General features: G+C 44.2%; 1 protein-coding gene across 1 annotated transcript in view; it reads left to right on the forward strand.

The window, feature by feature from the left end:
* Nt5e (5' nucleotidase, ecto) overlaps positions 1–18,233 on the forward strand; it is a 44,481-nt gene that overhangs the window by 21,019 nt on the left and 5,229 nt on the right. The window contains exons 2-6 of the mRNA NM_011851.4: positions 3,636–3,858; positions 6,960–7,148; positions 14,809–15,006; positions 16,041–16,195; positions 17,735–17,840. Of these exons, the coding sequence (NP_035981.1) occupies positions 3,636–3,858; positions 6,960–7,148; positions 14,809–15,006; positions 16,041–16,195; positions 17,735–17,840 (871 nt within the window). The remainder of the gene's footprint in view (positions 1–3,635; positions 3,859–6,959; positions 7,149–14,808; positions 15,007–16,040; positions 16,196–17,734; positions 17,841–18,233) is intronic.

An 18,233-nucleotide genomic window follows, 5' to 3' on the forward strand; every position in this document is an offset into this window, starting at 1 on the left:
CAAAGTAAAGCAGGCTATGCTTTTGCCAAGAAAACAGCCCTCCCAAAATGCACTTCACCCAAATACTGCCCTCTCCCTTCTGTGTGGTAATTGCGACAATGCCTCCCTCCTTGCGCATGGTATTTCAGATTCTAAGGGATGGGGTAATGTGTCATACTTTTCCTTCCTCAACGCTAGTGTTACCAGGCACGCATGTGGTCGCTTCCTCAACGGCTGACTAGCTACCCTGAGAGGGCAGAAAGAAGGCCACAGGAGTAGGGAAGGCTTATGCCAGTGCTTCTGGCTTGGTTGACTCAAATTGTCCTTCTAGGAAGAACAATGTCCCCAGAACTGCCATTTTGGGGAAAGGGAGCCTTTGGATCTGACACTTGAGGCCACAGGCCCAGATGACAAGTCTCAGAGATAGTTTTTCGGGTCTGGAAAGCTAGTGGAAAATGGACACATGACAACTGTCACACAGACCAAAAGAACCCCACAGATGTTTGAAGTTTGGAGCTGAAGATGAGGGTGACTAAAGCTATTTGGTCCTCTATCAAGAGCATTGGTGTCCATGAACAGGAATGCCCTCCCCAAGGGATACAAAATCAAGATAGTCACAGCCTGTACTCAAGTCAGGGTGGGACGGAACAAGATATTGAAGAAGCAACAAACAAAAACTTGAACGTTCACCATACCCTAAGGATAGAACAGAACTGATGAGTTGGTTAGTCTTCCGTGGAAAACTGTGGATCCATGTGTTGCTGTTGTGCACGTCTGTTCCCAGCATTCTAGAAGCTAATGCAAGACTCAGTTCGAGGCCATCCTGAGCTACACAGTGAGACCCTGTCTCAAAAAAACCCCAAAACAAGAAACATCCACCAAATACAAAACTCTGTACTTAAGATTATTACAGGGCTGGAGAGATGGCTCAGTGGTTAAGAGCACTGACTGCTCTTCCAGAGGTCCTGAGTTCAATTCCCAGCAACCACATGGTGGCTCATAATCATCTGTGGTGAGATCTGATGCCCTCTTCTGGAGTGTCTGAAGATAGCTACAATGTACTCTTATAAATAAAATAAAAAAATCTTTTTTTAAAAAATTATTATATAACAAAGGGTAATTTATTTTACCATAGGAAGAAAACTTGATGTTTTAAGACTAGAAGAAAGAAAAACAAATGTCTGAGACTGAGAGACCCTTTAGACCTGGATCAGCTCTTAGAGAAGTTAACTAGCTAGGAGGAGGGGAGACTGGGTATAGCATCAGAGGTGGGGAAAGGTGTGAGTTCAGCAACCATGAACTTTCCAGGGGAGACAGGGTGGGACTGTGGATAGCTGCGTGCTTCCTAGAGAGTTCACTCAGCCCTTTGAGTGACAGGTGCTCAGTCAGCGCCAGTGTGCCAAATGAGGAAACAAGGTGAACAGGACAAAAAGGCCAACATAACTTGAGAGCACTCAGTTTAGCCCGGAGACAGACAACAAATGACCCCACAATATAGTTCTGGAATGTTCTGGTGTTACATGACTGGTGGTCATGTCCCACCAAAGTTTTCTAGGTTTTTGTCTTCTTATTAAAACGTTCTAATAAAGGAACTCAGGGATAATAAAGGAACAACAAGGAAATAGCATTCAGATTTCTCCCTAAAAGTTCACTTACGGGACAGTTTGCCCTATTCAACATGTGCCCCAAACTAGCTCAGGCCAGATTGCCTCCCTACCCTCATACCTAGACATAACTGGAGTATGACTGAATAGAAATTGTTTGATGGTTGTTCAGGAGAGAAGGAACTTAACTCCATTGTCTGGAGAGAGTGGTATGTGCAGCTCAGGGAAGGTGGGGTCCTAGGTTGTCAAGTGCATTGTTTGGAGGGTGGTGTGTGCACATAGTATGTGCAGTACCAGGCTGCCAAGTGCAGTGTTAGAAGAGGTGTATGTGCATTGCACAAGCCAGGTTCATTACTAAACTATTTGTTGTGCTTACTTACCTGCCTCACTGGGAAGAGGAAACGAGGTGGAGGAGAATGTACCATGGCCCTTGTTAGCATCAAGGACCTAGAGCCAGTGCTGCCAGGCCTCTCTCAGATGAGGAAAGTGAAGGAGACTGAGGTTGCACTGATAACCTCAGTGGATTTAGGTACCGAGGAAGTAAAATGACCTTAGCAGCCAAACCAAGTGGGCGACTGCCCAGAGCTGGGGTTATGCAGGAGGCCGCACGAGGAAGGGACAGACAGGGCTTTCTGAAGAAATCTGCTGTGACTCTGAGGGTGGGAATATCATACAGATGGTACTCAACGCCACCCCTGCTCTACCTGAAGTCCTGTGCACAGAGTAAATCCAGAACCTGCTGAGGTATCTTGTTCACCTCACCAGCAAGTCCTTCCTTAGTCTAAGCTGCTGTGGATGGGGCTGTCTGAGAGCTTCCTTTTAAAGTCTTCGACTTGGAGAACGACAAAAGAATTCTAGGACAAGGCAGGTGTACAGTGTACACTTTACAAGTGTAAAGCAGGGCTGTAGTAGATTAGTTTATGAGGAAGAAAGTTCCATTAAAATGTAAGCATGGGAGAGAACAAGTGCTTAGGAGGAGGGTACACACTCTTGGGTTCGGGCTGCTCAAAATAAGAGATGTCCTTGTCATTGCAACAGCCACACATACTGGTTTTGGTGGCTTCTGAAGCTGCAGCTCCAAAGGTAGCTAAGGAAACTTTTCCCTTTTTTGGTAAATGAGATCATAGGGTGGTTCTTATGTGCACTGGCTAGGATTACAGCTGGCACGGTAAAACTCGAGATCACAGGAGCTATAGGGGAACATTAAGCTATCTTTACTGTAAACAAAGTTTTAGTTTTAGTTGGGAGACTTCCAGAAAATACCTAGGAAAGGATAAAAGCAAGCCTTAAGCACAGTTCATTGCTATTTTAACATTTCTATTTGATAACAAAAATTTTCCTATATAAAAGGCCTATTGTCCCTCTGTCTGCAACCTTCACAGCCAACTTTGTTCATTGGGCTGAAATTCTTGATTCTCAGCTGGCAGAAGGCTTCCTCCAGACGCCAAAGCAAGTGACTTCTTTCTCTTTCCACGTACCTGTAATGTTCTCATGGCTTTCTATCCTGCTCGGGGTACAGGGGTGATCAATGCCCAGTCTAACAGAGACTTCTGTCAGGCCTGATTCGCCTAGATGAATTGGAGAAGTCCTTGAGTATAGCAGTTGTGAGGACTTGAGATGTGACCCAAGGGAAGCAATGAAAGGGGGTTCTGGGGGTGTCTGCATTCTGGTCTGGGCCTGACCTGTGGGCTAACTCCCGAAAACAATGAAGATGAGCTGGGTAGGCCCTGGTAAAGGTGGTCTGTGAGCCATCTGGCTGGAGGGGGCTGGGACAGGGAGTCCCAAATGCACACATTCACAGCAGCTTCACTGGATGAGGCGCCCAGGGCAACAATGCTGTACCTACCTGTGATCTACGTGTCTCTGGGCTCAGCCCAAGGGGCCCCTTTGGAGGTAAGGAGAACACTAGAACATGTATGTGGTCAGGTGTCATAGAGGCCAGCCCATTTTGGTGCCACTGGGCTAACATGATATACTTTAAAATATGCTTTTATTGGAAAATTCCAGATACTTAATTCTTTTTTTTTCTTTTTTCTTTTCTGTTTTACTTAGGCACTGGGAAATCATGAATTTGATAACGGTGTGGAAGGACTGATTGATCCCCTCCTCAGAAACGTTAAATTTCCAATTCTGAGCGCAAACATTAAGGCACGGGGGCCTCTAGCACATCAGATATCTGGACTTTTTCTGCCATCTAAAGTTCTCTCTGTTGGCGGTGAGGTTGTGGGGATTGTTGGATATACTTCAAAGGAAACCCCTTTCCTCTCAAATCCAGGTATCTTCTACTTTCACGGTCCTTATAGCTTGGGAATAGATGTGGAAAAGCTTGGCCGGCCAAGTTTTTATGGTCTGTGGCAGATGAAGGATGGTGATTAGTAAGCCACGGTGGCAGATTCTGTGTTGTTCTCAGTTATCCTCTGAAGGGCATCGCTGTCTCTGCTCGGTGAACTTCTTTGTTGACTAAACAGTGTCTCTGTTTAATTCTGTGTGTTCAAAACTGTAAGTGAAGCCTGGCACAAGCAGCCCCCAGAGATCTCTGGTCCCCAGCAAAACAGTTTTCCTAATTGTAGTGCTCGGAGCACGTACACATGAATAACATCAATTCCTAGCACATTTAGTTTGAAATCCCCCACCCCTGCTGTGTGCGTGCATGCATTCTAAAATACATCCCATGAGAGCTATACATGTGGTGTCCAGACCTGAAGCTTTTCTCAGAACTGTTTTGTTGCTGGGCAGGATCCAAAGGAGAGGATAGCAACATTCTATCCACATCCTTCCTCCTGCCCCTCCTCACCCTTCCCCGCCCCTCTCTGCCCCTCTCCGCCCCTCCCCTGAGATGCTCTGTGCCTCACACTGTTCTAGGCGCTAGAAATGCCAATCAAGAAGTCTGTTTCTCCCTGTGCTCACATTTTCAGTGAGAGAATAAGTAAATGAGGCTGTGTCAGAAGATAGAATGAAGAGGAATGAGGCAGGAGGGGAAGGGGCTGCATAGCAGAAGGAGGGGTGCATCTTGCTATTCTAGAGAAATATCCAAAGAAGGCTGATAGAAAAGAGGGCTGTGATGGTTAGTATGAATGGTCAACCTCACAAGAGTCACCTAGGAGACAAGTCCCCAGGAATGCTTGTGAGGTGTTGTCTTAATTAAGGTGGGACAATCCACCATAAAGATGGCACCATTCCCTAGGGTTGGGTCCTGGGTTGAATAAAAGAAAAGAGTTTCCCCTCTTATGACTCTCTGCTTTCTAACCGTGGATGTCATATGACAGCTGCTTCAAGCTCCTGCCACCAGGACTTCCCCGCAAGTGATGGACTCAGCACTGAGGGCTGTCCAGGGAACCCCAAGCTTATCGGGGTTACAGACAAGAATCAGATCATCCCTGGCATTCCTGTGACAGGCAACGGTAGCACAGCATTGCCGTTTTCAGTGCAGACTTAAGCTACTTCAGCCCTGGCAAGCCAGCTGCTAACTTCCCACCTGCTCTTTTGCAGCCTCCATGGCCACAGAGCTTTCATGCTGGGATTTATCATCCATACTTTGCATCTGCGGAGTTAGCATGGAGTCAGGACTCAGTAATTCCATCAGGGAAGTGGAGCCCTGTGCACGAATGGTCGATGGCTGTGTCTCCCTTAGTCTGCTGTTTGGAGAAACTCTTTTTACACTGGGCTTTGCAGACTTCCCTCTTGAAACCTCTTTATGAGACTTTTGCATTTGGGACACTTTCATTTTAGTGCCGGTTCTTAGAAACTAACCTGAGAGCATCTAGGTCAACTGGAGGACTGCCTTGCAATAGAGTGCTGGGTGAGACTTCAGGACGCCATGTCGGTGGTCCCCTCGTGACCACTGAAGACTTGCTAAGTTTGGGCTCCAGGCTTGGAGGCCTTGTTTATGTCTCAGCATAGGATTCCCAGGGCCTATGCTACCCAGAGCCCAAGGCACTCATTATTAGCACTGGGTGAGCTCCATGAGGTTCGCGACCCTTCCTAGGGCAGGCCATGTTTAGATGAGGCCTCTATGATGCAATGCAGCAATCAGTTCTACTCCAATGGTGCCACACCCTGCCTGCAAGTAAGCAGTTGTCATCTACCATGCTAAAATTAGTTTCCAAGGGCCAGCAAGATGGCTCTGGGGTAATGAAGGGGACTTTCCACCTCACCTGATACCTGGAGTTCAAACCCTGGAACCTACATGGTAGGAGGAGAGATCTGAAATCCCTAAGTATAAATAAATAAAAAAAACAAATAAATAAAATGTAAAAACCTCCTTTTGAAATTGGCTTTCAAAACCTACATGTTGACATTTTAGGTCTGAAGACATTTTAGGTTTCCAGGCAAAGCAATGACACTGGCAGCCGTTGTAAAGACCATGCCTTTGTGCTCAGACATGTTTTTCATGGTTAGTGTGAAGGCCTAAATGTAAAAGGAGCTGGAAACAAACCATACCTGAAGTCTCTTTGTAGTATGAGATTCAGTTTGTGCAAATATATCATCTATGGCCCAGTGAGATGGTTCAACAGAAAATGATGCTTGCTGCATCGCCTGATGTCCTGAGTTTGATCCCCAGGACCCACATGGTGGACAAAGAGAACCAATTCTTGAAAATTGTCCTCTGACCTCCACGCATGTATTGTAGTATGTATGTGCAAACAAAAATAAATGTTACTGTGATGGTTTGTACATGCTTGGCCCAGGGAATGGCACCATTAGAAGGTGTGACCTTGTTGGAGTAGGTGTGCCATTGTGGATGTGGGTTTAAGACCCTCACCCTAGCTACCTGAAAGTCAGTTTTCTGCTAGCAGCCTTCAGAAGAAGATGTAGAACTCTCAGCTCTGCCTGCATCATGCATGCCTAGATGCTGCCAAGTTCCCACCTTGATGATAATGGCCTGAACCTCTGAACCTCTGAACCTGTAGCCAGCCCTAATTAAATGTTGTCCTTTATAAGACTTGCCATGGTCATAGTATCTGTGCACAGCAGTAAAACCCTAAGACAGTTACATATATATATATATTGGTTATATATGTGTATGTATATATACATATATATATGTATATGTGTATGTATATATACATATATATATATGTATATGTATATGTATATGTATATGTATATGTATATGTATATGTATATGTATATGTATATGTATATGTATAGTTTGTATGTACCATCTACAGCCTTAACCCAATGCAATATTAGGTGAATGCAACCAAGAACATTGATTTAAATTTTTCATGACCACTCAAGCTTTTGTACAAAATGTATTCATACATTTTGCTGTTAGTAAGTGAAGAGAGCTTTAACAAGAGATTGTATTAGTGTGTTGGTATATAAATAGTACAATGAAATTCTTTTAATATCCATTTCATTAATATTCTTTAGGGACAAATTTAGTCTTTGAAGATGAAATCTCTGCATTGCAGCCTGAAGTAGATAAACTAAAGACGCTAAATGTGAATAAGATCATCGCCCTGGGGCACTCTGGTTTTGAGATGGACAAACTTATCGCTCAGAAAGTTCGAGGTGTGGACATCGTGGTGGGAGGACACTCCAACACCTTTCTCTACACAGGTAATTGTTTTGATGCGTTCTGCAAGCTAGGATGTTCATTCAGTGTGCAGTATATGATGTATTAGCTGTAATATGCAGGATTATGTGTTATACTTTGCATTAGATGAGGACAGGTAATCCTGCTGGGAGACGTTCCAAGAATTCATTCATGTCATGATTAAAAGTCTACACTACAAGCACATAGCACACATAATGAAACTAAAAAAATTATTGATCTCCAGACAAAGGTCAGCCAACGGTAGAATTTTTAAAAGATGAAATTTTTTTTTAGATATTTTCAGTGGTTCTTGGACCTGAATCCAGACCTTTCTGTATTTTAAACACCTATATTCCCAGCTTTTGGTTTTCTAAGACAGAGTTTCACTATCTAGCCCTGATTGGCCCCATTCTCCCACCTCTCAGGAGAATGGTAGGACTATAAGCATACACCTCTGTATCTGGTTTGGAAAGTTTCATCATCATCATCATTTTCATAGAACTTCTTAGAATTTTTAAATGCTGAATATATATTACATTTGGAATCAGGAAGTGAGATACAGTACAAATTATAGAAAGAAAAGAAACACGATATTGAGTCAAAGTCCTCATTCCTAACTCACTTGAATGACCTTGAACAGGCAAGTCACCTGACCCTCTGGGCACTTTGGCTTTCTAATAAGAAGTCTGTCACCGTTTTGAAGATTAAGAGTCTGGGAACAGTTGACTTCACTGGTTTGGCCTTGGGTGAATGTCCCCCTGGCTCTTCATCATATCACAACATGGGAGAGAATCAGGAAGGGACATGTACAGGGAGCCCAGGTGTGTGTGGTGGCCCTCCTGTTACAACCACTCCCTCACATAGAACTAACTGTGGTCTCAAAAGAACTACTCTCCTCTGAGGGTGCTAGCTCCAGTGACCTTGTCACCTCACATTAGACACTCCTTGAAGGTTTCACCGTCCCTCAGTGTCACCACAGTGAGGACTAATAAGCTGCTAACACATGAACACACACTAGACAAACCACATCCAAGACACAACAGTTTCAGGTGAGTCTTCATACTTGCCTGGTCTTATTACAATTCTACAGCAATCCTGTGGATATGACCTATTCAAACTCTGGGGGCTTTGTAGCTCTTCCCCAAGGGAGTTTTAGAAGGCTACAACACACAGCAGAAACCAGTTGATGCTCCTGCCACTTCACCCTTTATGTTGGCTTGAGCCACAGTTAGCATGACATTTTACAAGAGGATCTAACAGGTATACGTGTACAGACTTGTGCACTCTCAGAGATATGTATAAAGTAAACCGAAAATCCCCAAAGCACCCAGACTATCCTGCTTGTATTGTTGTTGTTCTTCAGTTTCTTTTCTTGTTATTTTGTTTCTTTTTACCTTGAGACAGGATCTTATATTGTTTGTTTCATTTTTATGGAGACAGAGTCTCACTTTGCTTTGTAGTCCTGGCTGACAACGTTATATGTTGACTTAACCTTGACTGTAAGGTCCCCCTTCTACTGGTATGACAGGAAGCACTAATGTCACAAGAATACCATCACACACACACACACACACACACACACACACACAGAGCCACCCCTTACTCCAGATGATGCAATCACCCCCCCCTTTGTCACTTTGATGTTTCTTTACCATCTGTGCCACTTTGTGGCATCATTTGGGCACCCACAGTCTGCTGCACCGTGTGGCTACTGATTACGGCACCCTGCTAGCCCAAGAAGCTGGAGGGAATGGTGATTATCCTTTTGCTCTTACAACTATTGCCCCAGCCAGCAAGTCCTGCAACATGAGAGATCTGAGGGTGAGCTGTAGCTTGCTCATCTCCTGAATCCAGTCTCTTAAACGCTGACCCGAGTCTAAGTCATTTGTTTCACATTTCATAATAGATTACCAAGATTAAACTTGCTCCCATGAAAATGTGTTTTGGCTCTCTTTTGAGGACTAAATATAGCAATTAAAGGACATGATATGAAATGAGACCTACTCATGTATTTAAACAAATTTTTGCCAGCCTTAAAAAAAAAATTTTTTTTCAGACAGGCTGACAAGAAAACTCAGCAGATAAAGGTACTTGCTGTACTAGCCTAGAGACCTGAGTCTGAACCCATATAAGGGCAGAAGGAGAGAAACTAAAGCCCAAAAGTTAGTTGTCCTCTGACCTCATGTGTACCACAGCATATCCTCATATTTATTCTGTCTCTCTCTCTCTCACTTACTCACTCTCTCTCTCTCTCTCACTTACTCACTCTCTCTTTCTCTCTCACATACACACACAAACACACACACACCACACACACTGAAAAAAACTTAAGCAATCTTTTACTAAACCATTTTATGAAATTACCAAGAAGCAACAAGAGAGAGAGAGAGAGAGAGAGAGAGAGAGAGAGAGAGAGAGAGAGAGAGAGAGAAGAAAGGAAAGGAAAGGAAGAAAAGAGAAGAGAAGAGAAGAGAAGAGAAGAAAAGAAAAGAAAAGAAAAGAAAAGAAAAGAAAAGAAAAGAAAAGAAAAGAAATTACCAAGAAGCTAAATTAAGTCTGTTAAACATTACATAGTAAATGTAGTAAAAAGAACACAGCTTGTGGAAGCATACATCCTTTTGTGTTTTAAGTCCAGATCTTATTGTCTGATCTGGAATTTACTCTGTAGCCCAGGCTAGACTCAAATCATGGCAGTCTTTCTATGTAAGCCTCTGTAGAGCTGGGAATAGTGGCATGAGCCATCATGCTCAGCTAGAAATTTAAAGTTTAAGAAATGTCTCAGCATGTGACATGCACACAGCCCAAAGGAAAACGTCCCTGAAGCACCTGAATAGCACCTGATAGACTCTGGTCTTTTATTTAGTCTTTTGTGTGTATTACTGCCCACTAAATTAGTTCCCTTCTTGTCTTGTTTGTTGTTTATTTGTAACCCACATTCTAAAAACCTCCAAGTTAAGTGTAGCATAACTACTAGTGCATGATACCCCACCAGTGGAGGAACTCTGTCCAGGTTCTTTCCACTAACCCTGGCATGGCTGGATGTCACACTCAAAGAGCAGAAGCCTTCCCAGTCAGGCTTGCAAAGTGTAAGAGCTGCAGGAAGGAGGCCCAAGAGGCAAATGCTGCCTCTGAAGGAGTTACACCCCAGAGTCACAAAAAATGGTCTATGATAAAAAGTAGGAAAGTAGTTCAAGTCGGAGCCTGCAGCAGGCATGACAAGGGACTGCCCTGTCTGCCTGTCAATAGCTGGACTGGACATTTGGTTCTTCTCTTGGATAAGAGCGGATATCAGTTTCTAATCTGCAGTTCAGTAAAGGGCTCAGTCCTGGGAATGTGTGACCTCTTCCTTTCTGACATACTGCTTCCTAGAAAGACAAACATGCATGGAAATTAACTAGTTACTCTTTGAGATTTTAAGAAGTTTTTTTTCCCCTCTCTTTCCTTTTTTTTTTTTTTTTTTTTTTTTTTTTTGGGAGAACAACATATAATGTCTGCAAGCTACTACTACGGTAAAGTGTGGGGCTCATACCACCTGCCCCTATCTTACCACTGTACCAATAGCTTCCCAGCACCCTCCCATATCACCAAGTGGTCAGTACCCAATTTCCTATCTGTGTCTGCACACCAGCTCCTGCTGTCATCCTGTGAGGAAGTGCGTCTGTGTGGACAACAGATCCAGTACCCTGGGCTCACAGAATCCTTCTCCAATACCCTGAATGAGTGTCACCTCCACTCCACCTCAGCCACTTCACTTCTCAGACAAGGCTGAGACTTGGTCCTTGGCAGACAGCTTCAGAACTCCACTCTTGGGCCCCCATGTCCCATCCCACTCTTGGACCCTTCTAGTTCCTAGAGCTTCCTCACTGTGTGTTTCTTTTGAAGCCAGCCTTCAGAAGTGCTGAAACTTCACGTATCCTGACCAGTCTGGCTGCTTTCATATTCTTCTCTTGTTAGCCTGGGTGGCTAACACATGCGGCGCGGGTGTGCAGTATTGCTAAATGGATGTTACTAAGTACAGAATTTTTTTTTTTTGAGGCAGTGTCTCGCTGTGTGGACCAGGCTGGCTTCAGACACACCTCTGTCTTCAGATCCACCTGCCTCTGCCTCCCAAGTGCTATCATTAAAGGCGTGCACCAGTAAGCTGGAGTTTATACAACTCTTTTAAAATATTTGACTGGTCAGATTTTAAAAACAAATTACTTTATTTCCAGTATGATTGATTCTAGACCTAAGCACACATTTACTAAGTATGAACTTCACATTATCCATATATTTAAGGAACAGCAATTATGTTAAGACTACAGAATTAAAATTTGTGGGAATTCACAAAATAAATTATAGAGCAGCTGAACTAAAACTGCTATGTGTTCTTTACCTAGGACAGGGTTAGAAGACTCACTGCTGTATTAGAGTAACAAGGAAAGAGAGAAGCCACTACCCGTAGTCCTTTCAGTCAGTGTGGTATGTGCTCCCTGCCGCACCTTTTTAAAGATCAGGTTCTATACCTGGCCTAGAAGTTGCTAGATTGCCAAGGATGACTTTGAACTTGTGTCCTTGTGCTTCCATCTCCTGGATGCTGGGGTTTCAGGCACGTGCCACCACATCTAGCTTGAGAGCTGGTTCTCTCTCTACTGTGGGCTCCTGGGATAGAACTCTGGCTTGTATCTCAAGCATTCTCCCCACTGGGCCATCTCACCAACGCAAGAAACTTATTTTAAGGTAATTAGTTGGTATGTATATATTTTTACCATTTATCTTAGACAAAAGTAAATTTGCATATTAGTAAGATAGATTTGCTTATTTTTATGTAGAAACTTAAGTCTTAGCTGAATATTTGATACTTCAGCATCTTCAGTGCTTTTTCAGAGTTGATCAATACTGTCACTGCCAGTGTGACCACACATGTGCAGCGCGAAGTGCACATATGTGCTCAGAACCAAGGCTACCGTGAAGTCTTAAGTTCCAGGACAGCCAGGGCTATACAGAGAAACCCTGTCTCAAAAAAAAAAAAAAAAAAAAAAAAAAGGAAAAAGAAAAAGAAAAAAGATGCAGTGTGTGGTAATTACTCTGAGATGAAAATCCATCCCGGGCAGGGGTAGGGTGTTTGGTCACTGTATGATCAGTAGCCTGCCATTCAGTCACAATACTCTCCCTTATGACTGTGGGTCATGACCCACAGTTTTAAAAGATAGGTTTCAAGGCGGATGTGGCACAGGCCAGTAATTCAAGCACCTGAGAGGTAGAAGCAGAAACAAAAAAACAAAAAAACAAAAAAAAAAAAAAAAAAAAAAAACAGGGCCAAGCATAGTGATAAACACTTTTAATCCCAGAACTTGGGAAGCAGAAGCAGGCAACTGTCCGAGGCCAGCCTGGTCTACAATATAGTGACCATCCAGAAATAAACACTGAGACCCCCTAACCCTCTGCCCCAGCACACACACGCACGCACGCACGCACGCACGCATACATACACAAGCCCCACGAAAAGAAAGCTGGGCTTTGGATAATCGTGCCTTTCCAAAACAACCCTAACATTTGTCACATGCACAGGACAGAGAGTCACTCTCCAAGGAACTGTTTCCAGGCGCTTGATAAGAACTGGTGACATTCAGGGTTTCCTGTGTACACTGGAGAACCAGCCAAAGGGCAGAGGTCTGACCAGTGGCCTTGGCAGTGATCTCTCTGGGTGTTTCTTGGGTCAGACAAGGACTTTCCTCATCCCAGTGACCACTTGATCTCGTCCTTTTACATAGGCTCTGCCCGGCTCAGCTTCAGCACCGCGTCCTTTAGAGCAAAGCCACATTTTGCACGCACACAGCAGTAGTTCGTGGAAGCTAGTCTTCAAATGGTTGCTTTCCAAGATGAAACGAGTCTATTGAAAAGCCCAGCTCTGAAGTTGGGATCCAATCCCAAGTAGAGTTGTTATAAGGGAAGTTGGTCAACTCCTGAGAACTCACGGGCCCCGGGCCCCTAGTACTGAGCTTCTCACAGGCTGGAAGCTTGTGCTGCCTTAGCTCTGCTGGTTGGAGGTCTTTACGTGCAGGAATTCATTTTTCTTTCACTGGAATCTGGCTTGAGATTGTGAAAAGGGCTTGATACTCTTCCAGGCTCAGTCTGTTCCCTGGTTCAGTCAGTACTAACAGTTTATTTACATCATCTCTTTGAGCCCAAGCTTGCATTAACAAAAAGTGATAGTGGTGTAGCTTCCTCTAAATAAATAAATAAATAAAATCATGGGGATTAAGAGAGGTAAAAATCTGAGCAGAAGTAGGCTTGGAAATACATGTCCAAGAAAAATAACTCAGTACAGCAGAAAGTAATAAATGTTTAGTTCTTTGGCTGGAAAGCAAGGAACAGTGTGGAAAATGTGAAGGTCTGGATTGTCCCCCCCCCCCCCCCCCCCCCGCTGGTGGTTTTATGGGGTTGCCAAATGTATGGGGAGTGAGTGGGGGGAGGGGGGTGATGGGAACTCAGCCTGGGTGGGGGAGGAGATTAGCAGCCAGACCCACTTTTACCTCAGCCACAAAGGAAGCTGCTGTTCCTGACTAGGTCTTTGTGAGATAACCTTGATGTATCTTTTGTTCTCAGAAAAGGAACATCAAGACCTTTTTGAACTAGAGAGTAGGTGCTCCCTGCCAGAGTGCATGCTGAGCTAATTGGGGCATCTGACAGGGATGGCAGGTTCCTAACTTCTAACATTCTGTTTAAGCTATTGCCGTGGAAGGAAGGAAAAAAAAATAAAAATAAAAAAATAAAAAGACCCAAGGCTAGAAGTCTGGCTTGCCACTCCCTTTAATTTCCAAGAAAGTGCCGAATGCCAGATTTCTGCAATTTGTTAATCTTTTTTCCACTTGGCTGGGGTATTCTCTGCCACGCTATGGACAGCTAGGGGAATTGCAGCTTTCCAAACACTGCCCAGAAGAGGATGTCTTGGCAAAGCAAGGTAGAGGCTTCCCTACACATCTTATCCCCTGCAGTGAAGGGCAAGCCTGTCCCTGCCTGAGAAAGCACGGTCACCCTAGGAACAGCTCAGTCATCCCTCCTTGGTCCTCATTAACAACTATAGGCCCATGAGTGTGTGTGCAAGGTTTCTAGAGGATGCCTTCGTCTTATAAGGGGAAGAGGCATGCAGTACAAATGGTGTACCTACTATGCCTGGCCGGCACACACTGAGGATCTAAAGACACTGAATTGTCTGGACAACCCCGTAGAATGAGAACTGTTAATTCACTCACTTGAGTTCCCTTCCTATATTGCTTAGCAGGTATTGTAGCACACCTGTAATCTTAGCCCTTGGGAAGCAGAGGCAGAAGAGTTTTATCCAGAAACAGAAATACATCAAAATGGCTTAGTTTTCATTCAGCCAGGGGGAAGAGAGAGTGAGTCTGCATGAAAGAGAGATAATCTTGGCAGTGTTCTATTTCTGTTTGACCCACATCAGACTACCAGGCACAATGCCCCAGACTTAGAAACAGCTTAGTAAATGCCCACTGAGTAGAGAATGGCAGGACTTATGTGCCAAAAGGGCATTTGGAGTCAGTGACAAATGTCCCACAGGGCTCTGAAAGACCAGCCATGTACAGCAGCAGATGGTGAATCTCCAAGTCAAAATCTGCTGTCATTCAGCCAGTGGCCTGCCATATGCAAAGGCGGACCTGATCAAATTTGCTTCTTTTATTTCAGGAAATCCACCTTCCAAAGAAGTGCCTGCGGGGAAGTACCCATTCATAGTCACCGCAGATGATGGACGGCAGGTGCCTGTGGTCCAGGCCTATGCCTTTGGCAAATACCTGGGCTACCTGAAGGTTGAGTTTGATGATAAAGGCAATGTTATCACTTCCTATGGAAATCCCATTCTTCTCAACAGCAGCATTCCTGAAGGTGAGATCTGGGGAGAGGTGGCTACATCTTCCACCCTCTTCTGTTTGTTTTGTTTCAGGAAATGACTGTGAGTGACACTTGTGAAGAATTTAGCCTCCCCCTTGCATTTACTCTTTGCTCATAAAGAAATGCCACACTCTCAAACCCTCATGGTTTTTTTTTCCAAGTCTGCTCAGTGCACTACAGCTTCTTTTGCTTTGCAAAAGCTTAGTCCTGTGGGGCAGAAGCCACAATCAGCTCCTATCTAGAGAAGAGAACCAAAACAAGGAATTCAAATAGGACAGAGTAGCACTCAAAATCTGGACCACCTAACAAGAGGCAGTGACAGTGTGGTATGGGCCTCAGCGTCTTCATTCATGAAACAAGCAAATACTGCTTTTTTTCTGTTTTTGTTTGTTTGTTTGTTTTGAGGCAGCCTCTCCACATATAGCCTAGGCTGGGGGTATATTGTACCCCCATGTCTGTCAAGAAGTACCTTGTTTTTTTGAGACTCAGAATAAAAGAATATTGTTATGCCATCTGTTTTCATATGCTGCATGGGCCCACTGTCACGATCTCTTCTACTAGCCCTTTGCTGTTTACCATCATCAGCTCAGAAGGATGGGCAGTGAGGCCCTACTCTGCACAGGAGAGTCTGTGCTCACAACCTAGGCTTCTCAGCAGCTGGAGAGGAAGCAAGCTGGGAACCACACCCTGAGCAGGTCCTCTGTACCTGTCCAGCCTGCCAAACCTCATGGCAAGACCATGGTGCCATCCTAGGTGGGCTCACAGGGGCTCATCCAGGTGTTGATGTTGAGCTGCTCAAAGCATCTTCAAGGCAAAATACACCCAGGTATTAATGTCAGCAAACAAAATAAACATTCCTAAGGGATTTTATAGCCACAACCAAAATGCACAGATGTGAGCACCGCAAAGCTCCAGCAGGGAAGCCTGGCAAAACTCCATTTCTCTAGAACCCACCCACTAGGAGATCTGCCCGGATTACAGGCCTTCCTCTCCCTCACTTGCACCTTTCTGATGTCCTTTCTTTCTAGATGCGACCATCAAAGCAGACATTAACCAATGGAGGATAAAATTAGATAATTATTCTACCCAGGAACTCGGGAGAACGATCGTCTACCTGGATGGCTCCACTCAGACGTGCCGCTTCAGGGAATGCAACATGGGAAACCTGATCTGTGATGCCATGGTGAGATGTCTTCAGGGGCTGCGTCTAGGGAGGGAGGAAAGGAAGATGGGGAGAAGATGCAACAAGGGGCAGAATTAGGGACTTTGGCACATTTTGTGCCCAGACAGAAGCATGACTGGTTTCATACCGAATACCTTGGCAAGGAGGCCCAAAACACTTAGCAGAGTATCACTTTATTCCTCTACAAAGACAAAACCCTTTTAAAATATGTCTTTCTTAGATGTCCAAATTTGAGGTGTTTCTTTCTGTAAGATGATCTGAAGACAGGAAGTGCACCAGATGTTAGCATAGTACATCTGCTTGGACCTCATTTGGCAGGGCAGGTTTTCCCTGGTTTGTCCTCTTGGCTCTAAAGAACATGAGCCTATATAACTTGTACTTCTTTTCCAAGCACAGAAGGAAAATACACAGTTATGGTAAAGTCCCTGGCTATAGCAAAATCATTCGTGAAGAACATTTTTTCTGGGGCCAACTAGCCAAAGTGGCTTTTGTGGGCTGTGTGAAGCCAAGGTCTCTAGGGCAGACTGTGACCTTCCAACATGAGGTCCAGGCTGGCTCTTGAGCATCATGAGATCAGTAATGAGAAACCACCAGACAGAAACATCTAGAGAAAAATCTAGACAGAAACACTACAAGGTGCTACCCTATGAAAAGGGTTGGGGTAAATATAACTTTTACTTTTTGTGCTTGTTTTAAAATGAGAAAGAATGCAGTTGGGGGCTGTAGAGTTGGCTCAGAGCTTATGAGTACTTGAACTGGGGTTCAATTCCCAGCCCTCACAGTGGCTCAGTGTAACCCTAATTCCAGGGGACCTGGTGCCCTCTTCTGACTGCCACAGGCACACATGTGGTGAACATACATATATGCAGGCAAAATATTCATACACTTACAACATAAAACAAACCTAAAAATAAAAGGTTTAAGGCTATATGTAGTGGTACATGCCTTTAATCCCAATGTTCAGGAGGCAAAGACTGACTGGTGGATTCCTCTAAATTTGAGGCCAGCCTGGCTTATACAACAAACTCTAGGACATCAAGAGCTACATAGAGAGACCCTGCCTCAAAACAAACAAAAGCATGTGCTTTCACTTGCTGTAACGGAACATGTGTTTTGTAAAAGAAAAGTTAAGAATGAGCCTGATTTGACTGCCAGTACCTGGCATAAAGTAGATAGTGAACAGGCTGGAACACCCTGCTGTCCTGGAGCAATCTTGACAGCAGCCGGAGAGGGCCTTCTGCTACGTGCCCTAGCTGAGGGATAGGTTTGAGTAGTCGGTGAAGAGTCCTCTGTCCTAAAAGACTGACGTGGGTCTGGTCACAATATACTTTTGCTTCTGTTTGATTGAAGGCTAATAGATGATAGGCTAATAACTGTTTATGATTAATAATGTATACAATGAGTTTTAGTTGCAGTTGGGAAATCTCTGGGCACATGGGAGTAGGGGAAGAATACTTTGTTTTCTCAGCAAAGGCAATCAGATTCCTGGAAATGATACCAAGAAAGAAGACCCAAGTAACTCAATTTCCACTATTGTAGATTAACAACAACCTCAGACACCCAGATGAAATGTTTTGGAACCACGTGTCCATGTGCATTGTAAACGGAGGTGGCATCCGGTCCCCCATTGATGAGAAGAACAATGGTATGCACCTGGGCCCAGTTTCCTTAGCTGTCTATGTTGTCTCTTCCCCAGCCTTGCCCACAGCACCCTCTGCTGCCAACCACAAACCAAAATGCTGGTCCTATAAAGTTTGTGTCAGCGTTAATCAAGCCCAGTGCTTGGACAAAGGAATACACATGAATTCTCATATATAGTCACACAGATGCAGGCACCAAGCTTAGTCAAACCCAAGCTTTCTCTAAATTTCTGGCTTGCAAAGCTATTGTTTCTGTTTTATAAAAAGTATTGGACATTTTTACTTCTGTAATAAGAAAGATCAATGCATTAATTTTCTATGCTGAAGACACACTTTATATATCTACATATCCGAGGTCCTATTATACATTAAAACAAATCCACTGGACAGATACTGAA

Source organism: Mus musculus, chromosome 9 (genome assembly GCF_000001635.26).
Source record: "Mus musculus strain C57BL/6J chromosome 9, GRCm38.p6 C57BL/6J".
In the NCBI taxonomy this organism is placed as follows: domain Eukaryota; kingdom Metazoa; phylum Chordata; class Mammalia; order Rodentia; family Muridae; genus Mus; species Mus musculus.